Below are 15,915 nucleotides of genomic sequence, written 5' to 3'. Positions count from 1 at the left end.
TTACATACTTAATATTTTTAAGAATAAATAATTTTAAGCATACAAAGAATTTATCCAAATGCAAGATTTACTATGTGGTTAAGCAAGATTTACTATGTGGTGAACACTCATAAAAATAGTTGGTATCTGCTACAAATTAAATAAATGGGGTTTAAGTTGATTTTTGTTGTTCACTCTTTCCTTTTTAATAGAATAGAAGTATCTATCAATTTATCTGTACATTGGTTGAAAGAGTCACCGTTTGTTTCAAGTTATTTTTTGGTTTTCATCGTATTTCATGTTATAAAAATGTCATGACAAAGGACAGAGACATGACTTTTCTGTGAGAGTCGAATGAAGAATTTTGTATAGTTCCTCTACAAATGAATGATTGAATGTGGCTATCTCATGTGATGTAATATTTTTTGCTCTAATTTGTGTTATTTTCTCCACCATTTTGTTACATAGGTTAATTAACCGTCTTGAACTTTTCATAGATATCTCCAGATAAATCATATAGTAAGTTCTCTTCTTTGTGAATCTTCTATTTCAATTTACAATGCAAGTCATATTGCTTAGTTATTTTTCCTGTTATACTGGTGGAAAAAATAAAATAAACATTGATAATAATATTCCATTTCAGTGTACAGGTCATAATCTTCTATTTTTTGTTAAACTTTGATGCAGACTTTTTGGATCCTTAGAAGTATTCGATAATACTGTAAGAAAGAAGCATTAGATAATTATGCATAGTTTAGACTTGAAAGTTCCAAAACTTACAGATGTAGGAAAAAATTAATAACTTAGTGTAAAAATATAGAATTATTATAGAACTTATTGAATTGAATAATGAAACAATTCCAAGTAATAGAGTAAAATTTTAAAATATAATTAAATACATATGAGATTTTAATTAATTAAAATAAACATTCATATTGAAAGTAAAATGGAAAGCAATGTCAAGCTGCATATTTGGGTAAAAAAATCACGGTCATTTATCTGGGGAAGTGATATAAAATAAAATACACTACTATTCGTTGGTCCATTGTTGTAATAGAATAAGTGAAATAGTACTGAAACGTTGGGAGATCATGCAAATTGGAGGTGATTAGATGATGTTATTTATTGAGAAAATGGTAAAAAAAAATGAGGGAATAAATTATTGCCATACTTCACTCAAAATGTTTGCCTTAGTACTTTTAAGAAGTAACTTATTAGAGTGTAAGATTCATTAGCATTTGAAATTAAAAATATCTTAAATTATATTATAATAAAATTATATTTTCAATATAGAACCAAAATTAAAAATATTGGATATAAATAAATTCGATTACCACATTAAAAATTATATTCTTTTGTAATGATATGAACTTTTATATGTCATAAATCAAAAATTAATTTGGATTGTATGATGAACAAGGTTAACATAAAAAGATTTGGAGTTTTGTTAAATTAATATAATCGAATATGTTCAAATAAGTAAAATTCTAATTTAATATTTCACAAATTTATTTAAATATGTTAATGATATATAATAATTTTATTATTATGTCAAACAAATAAGATAATAATTTTCTATGATTAGTTTCATTTGATACCCGCCGCGCATCGCGCGGGTACGAATACTAGTATATAAAATATGAGAGGTATAAGCAATGTGGCAAGCTAATAACAAGCCACTTGGCAAATTTAAGACAAAGTTAATGGGAATTAGGACAAAGCAAATTTAAAAGCTAAAGTTTTAAATTTGAATTAGGAGATAAGCACTAAGAACATGTATTTAGGTTGAATAGAAAGAAATAAAATAAGTTTTCAAACTAAATTGAATTTGAAGGTAAGTATCTTAGGAAGTATAAAAGCTATTTATGTTGTTATTTGAGCTTACGTGATTTGAAAATTTGAACCTAAGCATTAAAAAATATTTACCCGTGAGGGTGAAATGTATTTTAAAAAGTAAATTAATGAGAATTTTTATTTTCAAAAATTAGGAAAAACTCAATAAAATTGTAATAAACTTTTTGAATTTTGATTAAAAAAAAATTGAGTTAATAGATAAACATAATAGAACTAAGATTAAAAATATTTGAATTTAAATGAAAGATAAAGATTTTTCAAATTGAGATAAAAACATAGAGCATGTTTTCTTAAAATTATATTGAAAGATAAAATTTTCTAATTTGATTCCATCTATTAAATATTTTGGATTGAGTTCTAACATAGTGTTTAGAAAAGAAAAAAAAAGAACATATATACATGAAACTGGAAAAAAATTGTTTATACTTATTTGTTTTCTGTATACCTTTTAATAAAAAGTAAAAGAACAAAATTCAAATAAGTAAAGTTGGTAAGGCTAGGAGTCTTACCCACTTGAAAATAGCAACTGAAATTCAAATAAAAAGCTAGAAAACTACAACACAAGCCATATAGGAGTCTTTGCCACTTGAAAATAGCAAAAGCCTTATTCAAATAAACTGAGTTTGAATTCAAAATATTTAACTTCACCCTTATCACAGATAATTATCAATTAGAAGCCCATGTATATATACACTACTAAAAAAACTGTATTTTCCGACTTGAAAAAAGGGCCATTTCCGACCTCATGAGGTCGGTTTGGGCAAAAACCGACCTCAAAATTAGGTCGGAAAAGAGTGGGTTGGAAATATTACCGACCTCATGAGTTCGCCAAAACCCGACCTCATGAGGTCGGTAATATTTTTTTAGTCGGATATTAATTATATGAAATACCGACCTCATTATGTCGATAAATTATATTAATAATATAATGATATTAGTTTACCGACCTCCTGAGGTCGTAAATTATATGAATATATAATATATTGTTTTAGATTTCAGTCGTCACGAGATCGGTATTTCTCAGTTTTTACAAAATATTTGCAGAAACCCGACCTCATGAGGTCGGTAATTTGCAATTTCTGAAATTTTTTTGCAAAAAACCGACCTCATGAGGTCGGTAATTTGCAATTCCCTGGAAAATTTTGCAGAAAACCGACCTCATGAGGTCGGTAATTTGCAATTTCTGGAAATATTTTGTAAAACCGACCTCATGCAATTCCGGAAAATTTTGCAAGAAAACCGACCTCGAGGCAAGGTAATTTGCAATTTCTCGGAAATATTTTGCATGAGATGAAAATAATTTATACTTTCAACTAAAAGCCAGCCTCAAATAGGTCGCCAACAATACACCAAACTAAAAATACATAAAACATTAAACTACTATTACAACACATATACTACAAGATGAAAATAATTTTACTTTCAACTAAAACCACATCAAATCAAACATTCACAACAATACACCAAACTACTATAAATACATAAAACACTAAACTACTATTACAACACATATACTACAACCACCAATACATCAAATTTAATTTGAAACTACTTCAAAGTTGAATAAAAACATCAATCAAACATTCACAAGAGACTTAAGCTACTTCAACCTTCGCAAACATCAAAACAACATTAAATTAACATTCAAACATTTGTGTGTTTGAACATCCATAAAACATTAAACTAGTCTACATTAAGTTAGTCTACAACATTAGACAACTTCACCCCTCGCAAACATCAAAACAACATTAAACTACTTCAACATTTGTAAACATCCACAAAACATTAAACTAGTCTACACTAAGTTAGTCTACAACATTAGACTACTTCTTCACCCCTCGTAAACATCCACAAAACACTTACACAATCTACAAATCCACCACAACATTAACATTCAAACATGCCTTTGTGTGTTTGACACGTGAGTCCCATCATCATCCGCCTTTGAATGCTGATATTGATTCTGAATAAAAAGGTAAAATTAGCAACCAACTTAAATTTCATATTCAATAGAAAAAACTATCAAATTCTGAAAAACTTTAATTTAAATATCTTGTCTTGAATGTTTATAACAAGATTAACTAGCTAACTAGGTTATTCTGTTTGGTTAGATAGTGAAACATGAATTATGTATGAAAAAATAATGAACTGAAAATTAGAATGGACTCTCTTGAAAACCTGTTGCATTTAAGAAAGAGAACCTAAAACAATTATTTGTTCAGAGCTCAAAACTTCATCAATAACAATGCTTATCAGTAGGCATTAGAGATAATGGTTGAACTAATTTAATCTTAATCTAGCAGCACAATGCTTTCTTAAAGTTAGTAAATCGAATATAATTAGGGTCACTTAGATGAATCACTAATTAGATGAAGTTTTGAGATATTAATTAGTGTAAATTGTACCAGGAAGAAAACTCACTGATGAGGGAGCTCAAAATGCTTCAAATAAATAATTTATGCATTGTTGTAAGCTGATATTTAAGGTTACAACTTTAAGCTAAATATTGACTATGGAAGAAATATGGTCATTGAGGATTCATATAATCGATCCTAACTTGTTTGGGATTGAGGAATAGTTATTTTGCTATTGACTACGAAGGAAGCTGATTGATAATTATACTCTTACTGCTTCTAATGGTTATCTGTCTATCGTTAATGCTTTGAGATTATATTAGGCAGAATTGAAATGTGAGGACCTTTCAGTTCTCTGGTTGATTTTTTTGAAGTACCCATCTTACTAAGTTTGAGCTTATTTTCTAGTAGTCAAACCGAAAATGGAGATGGAAGAAAGTGATATCCTGTGTTTACTTGGTTTCTTTTGTTTCTCTTTCTCCATTGTGGCTGCATTTCTGTAAAAGTGTTTTGTGTGTACGACGGAAAATCCCAAAACACAATGTATCTAGAAACATTAAGTTTAGGGGCGAAATTGTGTTCAAAACATTTGGCTGCTTAAAGAACCTCATATTCAAATCTATCCAAAGATACCATATTCTAAACTAGAACCCAAGTAAAAAAAACTTCAAGCTAGGAAAAGATCAAAACTAGTAGTGCAAGTAATGTGTTGGCGCAATTATACAAAAAAAAAAAAAAAAAGAGCTAACCACTTCTTCTCTTTCAAAAAGTTCCATTAGCCATATGTTACCAGTCTCAAAAAAAAAAAATTCCATTAGCCATTTTGTAATATGTGTCTTAGAGATCAAACCAAGAAACACACAGTATCTTCACATAAATGCATGTGGCACCAACATATTACTTAAGCGTATTGAAAAATCTTAGAATGGTTTGATTTTTTTAATATGAAAAAATCAAACTTATAAAAGATCAAACCGTTCTAAGACTTCTCTATATGCGCAAGTAATATCTTGGTGCAACATGAATTTATGTGAAGATACTGTGGGTTCTTGGATATTTCGTTTTCATCACTTTAACTCATACAATTAACTTCTTTATTGTTCAAGACCAATTGGAAAGAGAGCAAATAGAGGTGTTTCCTCTGTATAACAAACAATTATACAGAACAAATGAGTCATCTTTTAGTTTAATTGAAAACCAGGACAACTTTTCAACTCAAGTATGTTGGTACTTTGAAGTATTCTCTGGTACTCTAGGGCACATCCTTTGTTAAGTTTCTGAAATATTGGGGTACTCTTTCCTTTTTTTGTCCTCTTCTATGCAGTTGTCTCTGCTTTTGTAGAAGAGAACCAGGGCAATTATATTATCATTGGTTAAATTTTATTTTTTGAGTTATCATTTGGTTATGTTTAATGATATTTAAATAGTTTTAGAAAATTGAATGAGATGACATGAGAAAGTTATGTATGGAACAACTCGAGAGGACCGTCGAACATGAATATGACGAATATATTTTACAGGTCTGTAAGCTTTCTATCAAGTAATTAATTTTGAGTACGTGTAAATGGATTTAGTGATTGAATGAATGAAATATGGATCACTGATATTAACCTTATTCTAGTTATGGTTTTCTGTTGGGTATTCAGTATTAACTAGTATATACATTAGGCACTGTATTTTGGGATTATAGCTATATGGTGGCTTTGGAATTTGGATAGCATTGTGTAGTTTAAAGTATGCCAATTTGATCTTCTCCAAATCCTTTTTGAAGTTCTCTACTGTTGGATTGAAAGGGAGGTTATGGATACTAATGAATAAGAACATTTGAAACCCAGAATGTCCTATGGTTAAGAAGAATAAGACTAAGAGGCAGATCAAAAGAAGTAAACTTATAGAACAATATTAGATTTTGTTGGAGTTAAATAAGGATAGTCCTATATCAGCTCCATGTGTTGTTGCATTGGATCCTTCTCCTGCTTCAATCAATATTGCCTTGTTCCTGGATGATTTGTATCTTTAGCTTGTATGTTACTATAGCGAGATAGCCAATTTATGGCATGTATACTAAGGCTTGTGCATTCCACCAATAGAAAGTGATCAATGGGGATATTAGGTGAGCTCATATCTAATTATATAGTCATTCTAAAAGTAGCAAAGATATGCACTGAGGTGTGTCCATACTCTTTACCTACTCTACTTCCTCCATAATGCATTCTTAAAGTATATACTTCAGAGAAAATGATAGGATGGTTAGAAATTGGCAATATTTTGTACCCCAAGTAATATTTCTTTTCCAGCAAACAAGTTATCCTTTCTGTTGAATTACAGTCAAATCACAACAATTTAAGCATGTAAAGGGTTAACTTTTCTGGTTTTTTACTAAACTAATGTGTACTTGTTCTTTTAACAGATAAAGAATTGAGGTCATGAATAATCTTCCTTGAAGATAACGTAGAGCAAGTTGAAGCAAAATGAAATGTTCAACTAATAACATCCAGAATTGGATGTGCATCTTATAATTCCAATAGCCAAAAACTCATGTCAATGGTGACAACATTTAGTCCATTGGATCTCAATCCAAAAAGAGTCCAGAGTACATAATATTCTAGCTACTGTACAACAAGTTAGCTAGCTTACAAAATTATTAGTCTTGTCCTACTTCTACAATTAGGTAATTGTCATTTTGTCAAGCTAATATGGACCATTATAAGTATACCTGGAAATCTGCTGCCAATCATAAAATAACTGAGCACATCTATGATAGAAGCATGTTTGTCAAATATATCAGCTACGTGATTGGCCTCTCTAAGACAATATGATATGATGTATTTAATTAGAGCAAAATATGTAATATATCTTCACTGTAATATGGATCTATTATTGAAACCTCACTATAACTTGAATCTTATAAAACCAAAAATAAAGATCAAGCATAAAAATGAGATAGGAGCCGGATCCCCGTTTCGTAATCTAACAAACAAAATATGAAAAATAAAAAGAAGTTTATGTAGGTTTGTTTAGCCTGTTCTTCACACCAGTGATCTGGATCATTAGCATTTGCCTTCTTCTTCACGTGAGTGATCTTGAACGCCTCATCTTGAGGCACTGGCGTCCCCCATTTTAGTTCCTGCAAAAGAATAAATTGATAAGACATAAAGAAAATATAGTAAATTCATAATCCTTCAAGTAGAGTTAATGTAGACTTGCCAGCTTCCTCCTCACGGCCTCTTGACTCATAGCCCCACTAGTGTTTGGGGAGCCACCCTTCGTCGAATTTCTATCCTTCTTTCCTATGTCACTTAGTTGTAAGAATCTTTCATTAGTTGCCCAAAGAATGAAGTAGCTTGTTATAGTTTTCAGGAAGGATCCACTTAGGTTTCTTGTGAGATTGACGAACCCTTCCTAACATGTCACATAGTAAGTGCTGAGCTTTCTTCTTGAAGTTTTGACTTAGCTACTTCTCATGTTCTGGGCGCCAGTCACATTTTTCCTGCAATGAAAAGTAAATGAGTTTATTAATAAGGAATCGATCAATATAAGTGGATTGTTTAAATAAAAATAATAAATGCATATACCTTAAAGGCATAATAGATTTGTCTCTGGCGATTTGGTGACATCTGGCCCCAAGTAGGTGAGTCTTTAAATGGTTTTTGTATCTCATCTGTAAGGAGAGTTGAAGCTTTGTCCGGTAACCAAATATCAAAAATATAAAATTAAACACTTATGAGAATTTGAACAAAAACATAAACAAACAGGAAAACCTCGCAACAAATCTGTGATCACCACACCTTCAGGCTAGTCATCCAAAGTTCAGGACATTATATAGGTCTTAAGTTGGTCATTAGTTTATTTCGTGCATTTTTATTAGCCATTTTGGCTACATTAGTAAATTAAAGCTTCTTTATTTGTTTTGCTTTGAAGAAAATATATGAAAATCAGCCCTAGGCATCATACCTAGTGGACTTTATGAAAAACTAAAAATGTGAAGGAAAAAAAAAAAAAAAGAAATACCCTATCCCGCAGGCTCGATGATGAGTCACCCTGATAAGTCATAAGATTCAAGCTGTGGAGCACTTACACCTCCAGGTAAGTCATTCGCCGCAAGAGTGTGAGGCACAAAACTACTTTCTCGAAGGTCAGGACCCGTAATCTCGTACTGTTCAGTAGATGATGAAGAGTGATGTGATGCAGTGGGGCTGGGAGTGGCCGTCGGAGTACCACTAGACGAAGCCCGCTGAGATCCGGGAGTATACCGAGTGAAGCCCTGTGGGGTAGCATAACCTGGTGTGGACATCATCGAGGGGCTCTGGGGAGGCACCTCAGTAAAGCCCTGGCGTGGAGCCATATAGGGCCGACCAAAGCTGTATGGAGGTGGAAGACTATATGCAATGCCATTCATGAGGGGATCATGAGGCAATGGAGCGCCGCGTGGTGGGAGACGTGGCGACGGGCTTCTATCTCTAATCGCTACGTTTTCTGGTGGTCTCCGAGAAACCCCCGTCTCTTTAGCTTTCTTTGTTTTCTTACTCCTCTTTTCACCTGCCATCTATACAATAATGTATGTAAGTATCGCAAATATAAATAAATAGAAAAGGGATAGCTTCAAAATTTGTTTAAATAATTCACCTATTTAACTAAAATCAACGAACTACGTAGTACAGATTATTTGAAGTTATGCAGTACAAATTTTCAAAGGAAGCAAAGACTTGGGATTGACCTTTTACTTGGCTTGCACTAATAGTATGTGAGCCTCGGCTTACATTTCAGATGAAGTTCTTTATAGATTAGAAATAGTTATCATACTTATGATGTGATTCTGCTGGATTTGTATCTAACTGCACTCACTGTTTGTTCAAGCAATATTTAATGTTCCCTGTTGATGGTGAAGTGTTTGTTGATTGATCTGATATGTAACTAATTGTTTGAGGTATGTTGATTTTATATTAAAGCAACCGAGACATTGTCCTATTTAAGCATATTAACTTTGATATAGCAGACATTAAAGAGGTTAAGGAGTGAATGGGGAGAGGAAAAAATCTGATGAGAAGAATTGACAAGTCGACAGTAGGGAAGGGACATTTTCAAAGAGAAAAAACCTGCTTGCTGAAGAAAGCCAAAGAACTAACAATCCAATGTGAATATTATTTTTCTTCTGTAATTTACTACTACTCCTATTATTTAAAATTTGTATGTTTAGTCTATGGTGTCTATGTGTTTTTTCTGAGGGGCTAACAGATTAATGATGCTCTACGAGGTAAAGGTGTGACCAAGTACTGACTGAAAAGACTAGAGTTGTTATAAAGGATCAGCTGCAAGGAAAGAAAAATAGAAGTAAGAGTTCTAAATTATATCAACATCCTCCTGGTGCCAATCTGATAGCCCTTAATAAGCTCTTTCTTTAATTTTTAACTTGTATTCTTTACTCCTCTTTCTCCTTGTAGGACGTTGGACTTAGTTGATGAAATTGGAAGGTTTGGTGAAACCATTCATGGAAAGTCAATCTATTTGAAATTTCAGGTTTGAATTTGTCGATGTCTGTTTATTTTCACCCCTAATTATATATGTTTGTTGTTCCTTTTAATATCACCATCTGCTCTTGCATCACAGTTTAGTTTTGACTGTCTAAAAGTGTAAGAATTTGAACATCGAATAAAAAATCTTAAGGTTATGTATGGTAAAGTATCCCAAGAAATCATAGGCCCCTTTGAAAATCGTTAAACAACTAATGTGGTATAGGTCTATTTTTATCTTTCTCCTGCAATTTTAATTGCCGCAAACAGGAGGACCTTTTAGCGGCAATTGTTTGGGTCTTTACCAGCTAAAATGTGTGGCTAACCTACTGCCGATTGAAAGAGAGGGTGGGGACATTATAATTTTGCTTGTGATTCCTTATCCTTATGCCTATTTCTCATCTTCATCAATAAAATTAAAAGGAACTGGTTTAGTATAGTCATTACTCCCTGATTCAGTATACTCAGACAATGTCAACAAAATACTTGTAGGGAAAAAAGCTGACATGGATGAAAGCAAGAGGGTATATTCTTGTTTGGACTGGTTCTTGAAGGTCTGTGTTTTACTGAAAATCTAGTATTTGGCCAATATGAGCCTTTTGTAGGCTGTCCCTACCGCAAAGGGTCAAGAACTTGCAAATTACAGATGCAGTTGCACTTGCTGGGCTTTAAAACCATCAAGAAAACAAAAGCATAAGTAGGAGGCGATTTCATTGGTGCTTGTAATATCTTTATTGGTCATTCTTTTGAAATTTAACGTGTGACAGATAGGGGTTGACTATTATTTCAGATGGCAAAATGAGCCTAACAACAAGACAAACAAGCAACTTCCAGTTGTACAAGGGCAGACAAATGCAGGAAATCAGCAAGCAGTTGTAGCAGATAGGGGTAGAAATAAAAAGAATATTGATGGGGATAAGCTGCCAGCAAAAACAGATGCTAATTCACAAGCAAATACTGGGAAATTGCAAGTAGCAGTAGATAGGAGTAGTAAGAATTACCTTAGCTGGAGCAACTTCAGCAGGAGCAGTGCCTCCGACTTTCACACCCACAGCTTTCCCAGGAAAACTAAGATCCAAAATTCATCATTAGTCACAAAGACAACAAAAAAAACCACTAAAGATTCTAACTTTCATAGCAAAAATAACTGGAAAATCAAAGAATAGTATAAACAGTAGAATTAAAAAGAATAATCAAAGAAAAGTTATGGCTGTCAATTCTCACACCCAAAGTATTCCCAGGTTCATTAGTCACATAAACACATAAAAACCCACTAAAGATTCTAACTTTCAAAGCAAAAACACTCGTAAAAAATTAAGGAAGTAAACAATCAGCTACTAATTTCAAACATGTAAAGAAAATATGTAAGTATAAAACAAAAAACTTACTAACTGCTGTTACTCCTCATCCCTGTCCCCATCTCCCTCTTCTGACCATTCTTCCTCATCAGTTGTTTCGTTTTCATTATTACATTCATTCACTTCTGCGTTAATTTCTTCTGTATTTATTTCTTCCAATATGTGTTCTGCATGCTCTAAATCATTTTCTAACACATTGTCAACTGTTTGGTGAACAATTGATATGTCATCATCCTGGAACGCAACAGGCAACACATTCTCCACTTCCACTCTACCCACAGGCTTGACTTTAATTACCACCCACCAAGCCGACTTATCTGGACGCAAGGGATAAGGAGCATAGTACACTTGTCTAACATTTTGTGCAATAATGAAAGGATCATAAGCCACATACTCCCTCGTGTGGTTTATTTCTATGATGTTATACTGCTTGAGCACCCTTGTACCTCTATTTGGGGTTGGATCAAATCACTTGCTCCGAAAAAGTACAATTCTTTTTTTGCCACCACCAGAATACTGCAGTTCTAGGATCTCCTTGATTACATCATAATAATCGACCCCCACTTGGTTTCCATCCCCACCTTTAACCCAAACCCTGCTGTTGTTAGTTTTCGTATGCTTAGATCGTTCTTCGATAGTAAATTTGAAACCATTTACCACATATTTGTCCATAGAATAGACCATACAGGGTCCCCAAGATATGTCCTTTAAAAGTTGGTCATGGTAACCATATTCTGTACTGTAAACCTATTGAAAAAATAGTAAGTTAGCAATAATATAATGTGCACTTTTTAAATTATGTTAGCCTTGTGAAAAGGTTGTAACACTTACATAATCGTTAAACCACTTCCCAAACTGGTCGTACACTTTTTCAACGCCATTTAAATGCACAAAGTAACTGTCCGACAAAATGGAGTTTGAGTTAGTTGTTATGCCTTGTACTTGGATATTTAGTGCAAAATAATAACAACTTCTCATAATATCGTTGAACTTTCAGGCAATTTAGCAAGACATGTATCGATGCAGATTTAGACTCCATATCATTAAATTCTGTTGTGCGTTTTTTTGAACCCAAACCCGGTCGATTTAACATTGATATCTGCTTCGCTAAAGCATCATTCTCACTTCCTTAAAAATGTCGATTGGGTCTGTTTCGCAAGCATGGCACATTACCCCCAAAGTAGTAAGAACATAAATGAGTTGTTTCCTTAGCAAGATAGGCTTCGCAAATTGAGCCTTCAACTCTATGTTTCTGCTTGATACCCCATTTAGACTTGCCAATAGTTCTGCATAATATTATGTTAAGCGTGAATTTTTTTAAATAAATTGGTAGAGAGAAATAGATAAAAATTTACACCTATTACCTCTTGAAGGGATACATCCAATGACAATGAACTGGGCCTCCGAGTCGGGCTTCCTCCGCAAGGTGAATTGGAAGATGTTCCATCACATCGAAGAAACCCAGCGGAAGAATTTTCTCTAACTTACTTGTTAGTATAGGAATATTCTGATGCATCCGATCCAGGTTGTCTTCCCTCAACGTGCTGGAACACAAGTCTTTGAAGAACAAACTAATTTCTGTCATAGGCTTCCAGATTCTGGTAGGCAAGCTACTAAATGCAATAGGGAGTAAAGTTTCCATGAAAACATGACAATCATGGCTTTTCATCCCATGTAACTTTCCTTGCGCCATATCAACACGTTTTTCCAAATTTGATGCATACCCATCAGACATCTTCAAGTTCTGAACCCATTCACAAATCTTTTGCTTCTGATCCATTGTGAATGAATAACTAGCCTTAGGCTTGAAGACCCCGTTCCGTTTATCTTGCAACCACAAATCTTTACGCCTACAATATTCCTGTAAGTCCAATCTAGCTTTCGGATTATCTTTTGTCTTGCCCTTGACATCCATCACTGTGTTGAATAAATTATGAAAGTAATTTTTTTCAATATGCATGACATCAAGATTATGCCGGAGAAGATTATCCTTCCAATATGGTAACTCCCAAAATATGCTCTGTTTGGTCCAGTTATGTGCAAGCCCATACCCATCGAACTTGTACGGTGGTTCTTCAGTAACTTTCGGAAAATTCTCAGCCCTCTCCCAAATTTCCTCTCCTGAAAGTCTTGGAGGTGGATAGTTTTGCTCAATTGTGTTCTTCCTAAATGCATTTTTCATACTCCTAAACTCATGATCTATTGGCAAGAACTGACGGTGACAATCAAGCCATGAATTTTTTTCTTTGTGCTTTAAAGTGAAAGATTTAGTATTCTCCATGCGGTAAGGACATGCTAACTTTCCAAATGTCATCCACCCGAGACAACATCCCGTAGGCGGAAAATAATTAATAGTCCACATTAAAGTGGCCCGCAATTTAAAATTCGCTTTAAGAGAAACGTCAAACGTCTCAACCCTTTCAACCCACAACATTTTCAACTCATCAATCAAAGGTTGCAAGTATACATCAATCAAAACTTTTGGATTACGTGGGCCAGGAATGATGCAATTAAGGAATATATATGGACTAGTCATACATAACTCAGGTGGAGGATTCTATGGTGTTAAGAAAACAGGCCAGCAAGAATATGGTGCAGCAGAAACAAAATGTGGAGTGAATCCATCTGAACATAAACCCAACCTAATGTTCGTGGTTCAGCCGCAAAGTCTGGATATGTTGTGTCAAAATGCTTCCAAGCCTCTTCGTCTGATGGATGTCACATAACACTAGGCGGCCTTCTATTTTCACTGTGCCATCTCATATGAGGAGCGGAGCTATTTGATGCGTACAACCTCTTTAACCTTTGTGTAAGAGGTAGGTAATGCATCGCCTTAACGGCAACCCTCTTCCAGCTACGAGTCCGCTTAAAACGAGCTATTCCACAAAACTTGCAAGATTTTAGACCTTCGTCATCCCTATAGTATAACATGCATCGATTTTCGCAACAATCAATTCTCATCGACGAGAGTCCTAACTTAGACACTAATCTTTTTGCCTTATAGTAATTTTCAGGTATCTCTAAATTCGGATCAACTAATTCATGTATAAGGCCAATCACAGCATCCATTGCACCTTGAGGAACATTCCAATCTACTTTGATGCTTAATAATCTAACAGCAATAGATAATTGACAGTGGGGACTCCCATCATATAAAGGCCGACTAGCATTTTTCAACTGTTCAAAAAAACGACTAGCTTCTTCATTTGGAGCTTCTTCATCATGGTTACCGGATTCAAAATCGGAATGCATCCCATCTTGAACCATGTCGTGCATTCTAGAATTTTGGACATTAGGTTCCACTGCCGTACTACTTTCACCAACAACAAAATTTTGAAATCTACCAAAGCTACTATCCGTTTCTCTATGACTAGTCCACACTGTATAATCTTTTTCAAAGCCGTCTCTATAGAGATGAAGCCTAACAATCTCTGGTGTCTCATAATTCTTACATTTACAATTCACACAAGGGCACCTACCCAAACCATGACTTAGAAAAGTTTCAAGTGTCATTGCAAAGTCAACAAAAGCATCGACACCATCTACAAATTCTTACCTCATCCCCCCTCGGCCGTCATTTGTCCTATTATACATCCAACTACGAGATTCCATCTACACAAATAACACAAACTCATCAATACTTAATAATTCATTTTTTGCTAATAAATACAAATCACTAGGTTTTTTTAGAGAACCAGTAGGTTTCTCAATAATTCTAGCTACTAGCACAATTTAATCAAAGAAAATTTCAAAATTAAGGACTTATTCCTGACTTTTCCTAAAGATAAGAATCATAGCCTGTAGACTACTTCAGTACTCCATTATTTTCTTTACAATTCAACAACTTTAATATCCTTCATTAATTATTTTCTTTTTATATATTTTTTTTGTCAAAGTCCTACACCAACTTTACTAATATGACAAAATGGTCTACTGTTTTGGCCAGTTAATGACACATAAATTCCAACGTACCATATAGTAAAGTGCCAAATATTATGAGCCAAATGTAGACATTATCATGTCATGAATTTTAGCAGCCCATTGTTGACGGGCAAGAATTCAAGTACAGGTAATTTTATTCAAGATTTCACTTTGTAAATCAAAAACAATTACAGGAATGCAAACATCACAAGTATAGGAATTCACTTTGCAAATCAAAAATATTAGGCAAACTTTTTTTAGATTGTCAAATCTGAAACAAGCTTTTATATATTATTTTCAAATTTAGCAGTGAGGTGACCAATTTCATTTCAAATTTACACTATAGAACATTGTTATATTGAGACAGTGAAGGACACTATAGAACTATATGAAAGATGCCTACAAATTGCCAAATATCCTTGTTCCAGAAAATGCTTTTATGAGAAAGAAACATCTTCAACTTCTATATTTCTTAGTGTAGTTTGAACATGAAATCCACTTTATCTTACGATAATGCCATGGTAACAAATCCACTTTGTGCTCAAACTTTTAGATTTCACAACAATACTACATAGATGGGAACATGATATCGCTAGGACTATCTTCTAGTCATTCAACTTCTAACTTTTGTTCATCGATGAAAGAAACAAATTACCAACATGTACATTCATTCGCCACTGATACTATATATTCAGTCAATTCTCAAGAGTAACACCAAAATTTTATAATGTTGGAACATTAAAAGCATCTTAGTGCACTTCCACAATAGACATCTTTGTACAATGACACTTTCTGTAAAACCAAATGAACATACATTCAATCAAATGCAAAATACTCATCCCCATTCAAACAATAACTCAGACAAAAAACACTTGATATACATTGCACCAACAGTTTCACCCCCAACAAACACCAAAATTGAACATTAAAAGCATTTTA

General features: G+C 33.5%; 1 protein-coding gene and 1 long non-coding RNA gene across 2 annotated transcripts; both read right to left on the bottom strand.

Moving 5' to 3' along the window:
- Window positions 1-3,345: 3,345 nt before the first annotated feature.
- On the bottom strand, window positions 3,346-3,795 carry LOC132058228 (uncharacterized). Its single transcript, XR_009415226.1, has 2 exons — window positions 3,551-3,795; window positions 3,346-3,436 (listed from the first exon to the last, which is right to left on the bottom strand). It is a non-coding gene; the product is annotated as an uncharacterized LOC132058228 (long non-coding RNA).
- Window positions 3,796-12,035: 8,240 nt separating this feature from the next.
- Window positions 12,036-13,265, bottom strand: LOC132058227 (uncharacterized). The gene is made up of 2 exons (XM_059450778.1): window positions 12,420-13,265; window positions 12,036-12,341 (listed from the first exon to the last, which is right to left on the bottom strand). Exons 1-2 carry the CDS (start codon window positions 13,235-13,237, stop codon window positions 12,185-12,187), a joined length of 975 nt encoding a protein of 324 aa, XP_059306761.1. The 5' UTR covers window positions 13,238-13,265; the 3' UTR covers window positions 12,036-12,184.
- Window positions 13,266-15,915: the final 2,650 nt, after the last annotated feature.

The sequence above is a fragment of the Lycium ferocissimum genome, chromosome 5, assembly GCF_029784015.1.
Source record: "Lycium ferocissimum isolate CSIRO_LF1 chromosome 5, AGI_CSIRO_Lferr_CH_V1, whole genome shotgun sequence".
NCBI classification, from domain to species: domain Eukaryota; kingdom Viridiplantae; phylum Streptophyta; class Magnoliopsida; order Solanales; family Solanaceae; genus Lycium; species Lycium ferocissimum.
The sequence above is the reverse complement of the archived record's forward strand: the minus strand, read 5'-3'. Positions and strand labels throughout refer to the sequence as shown.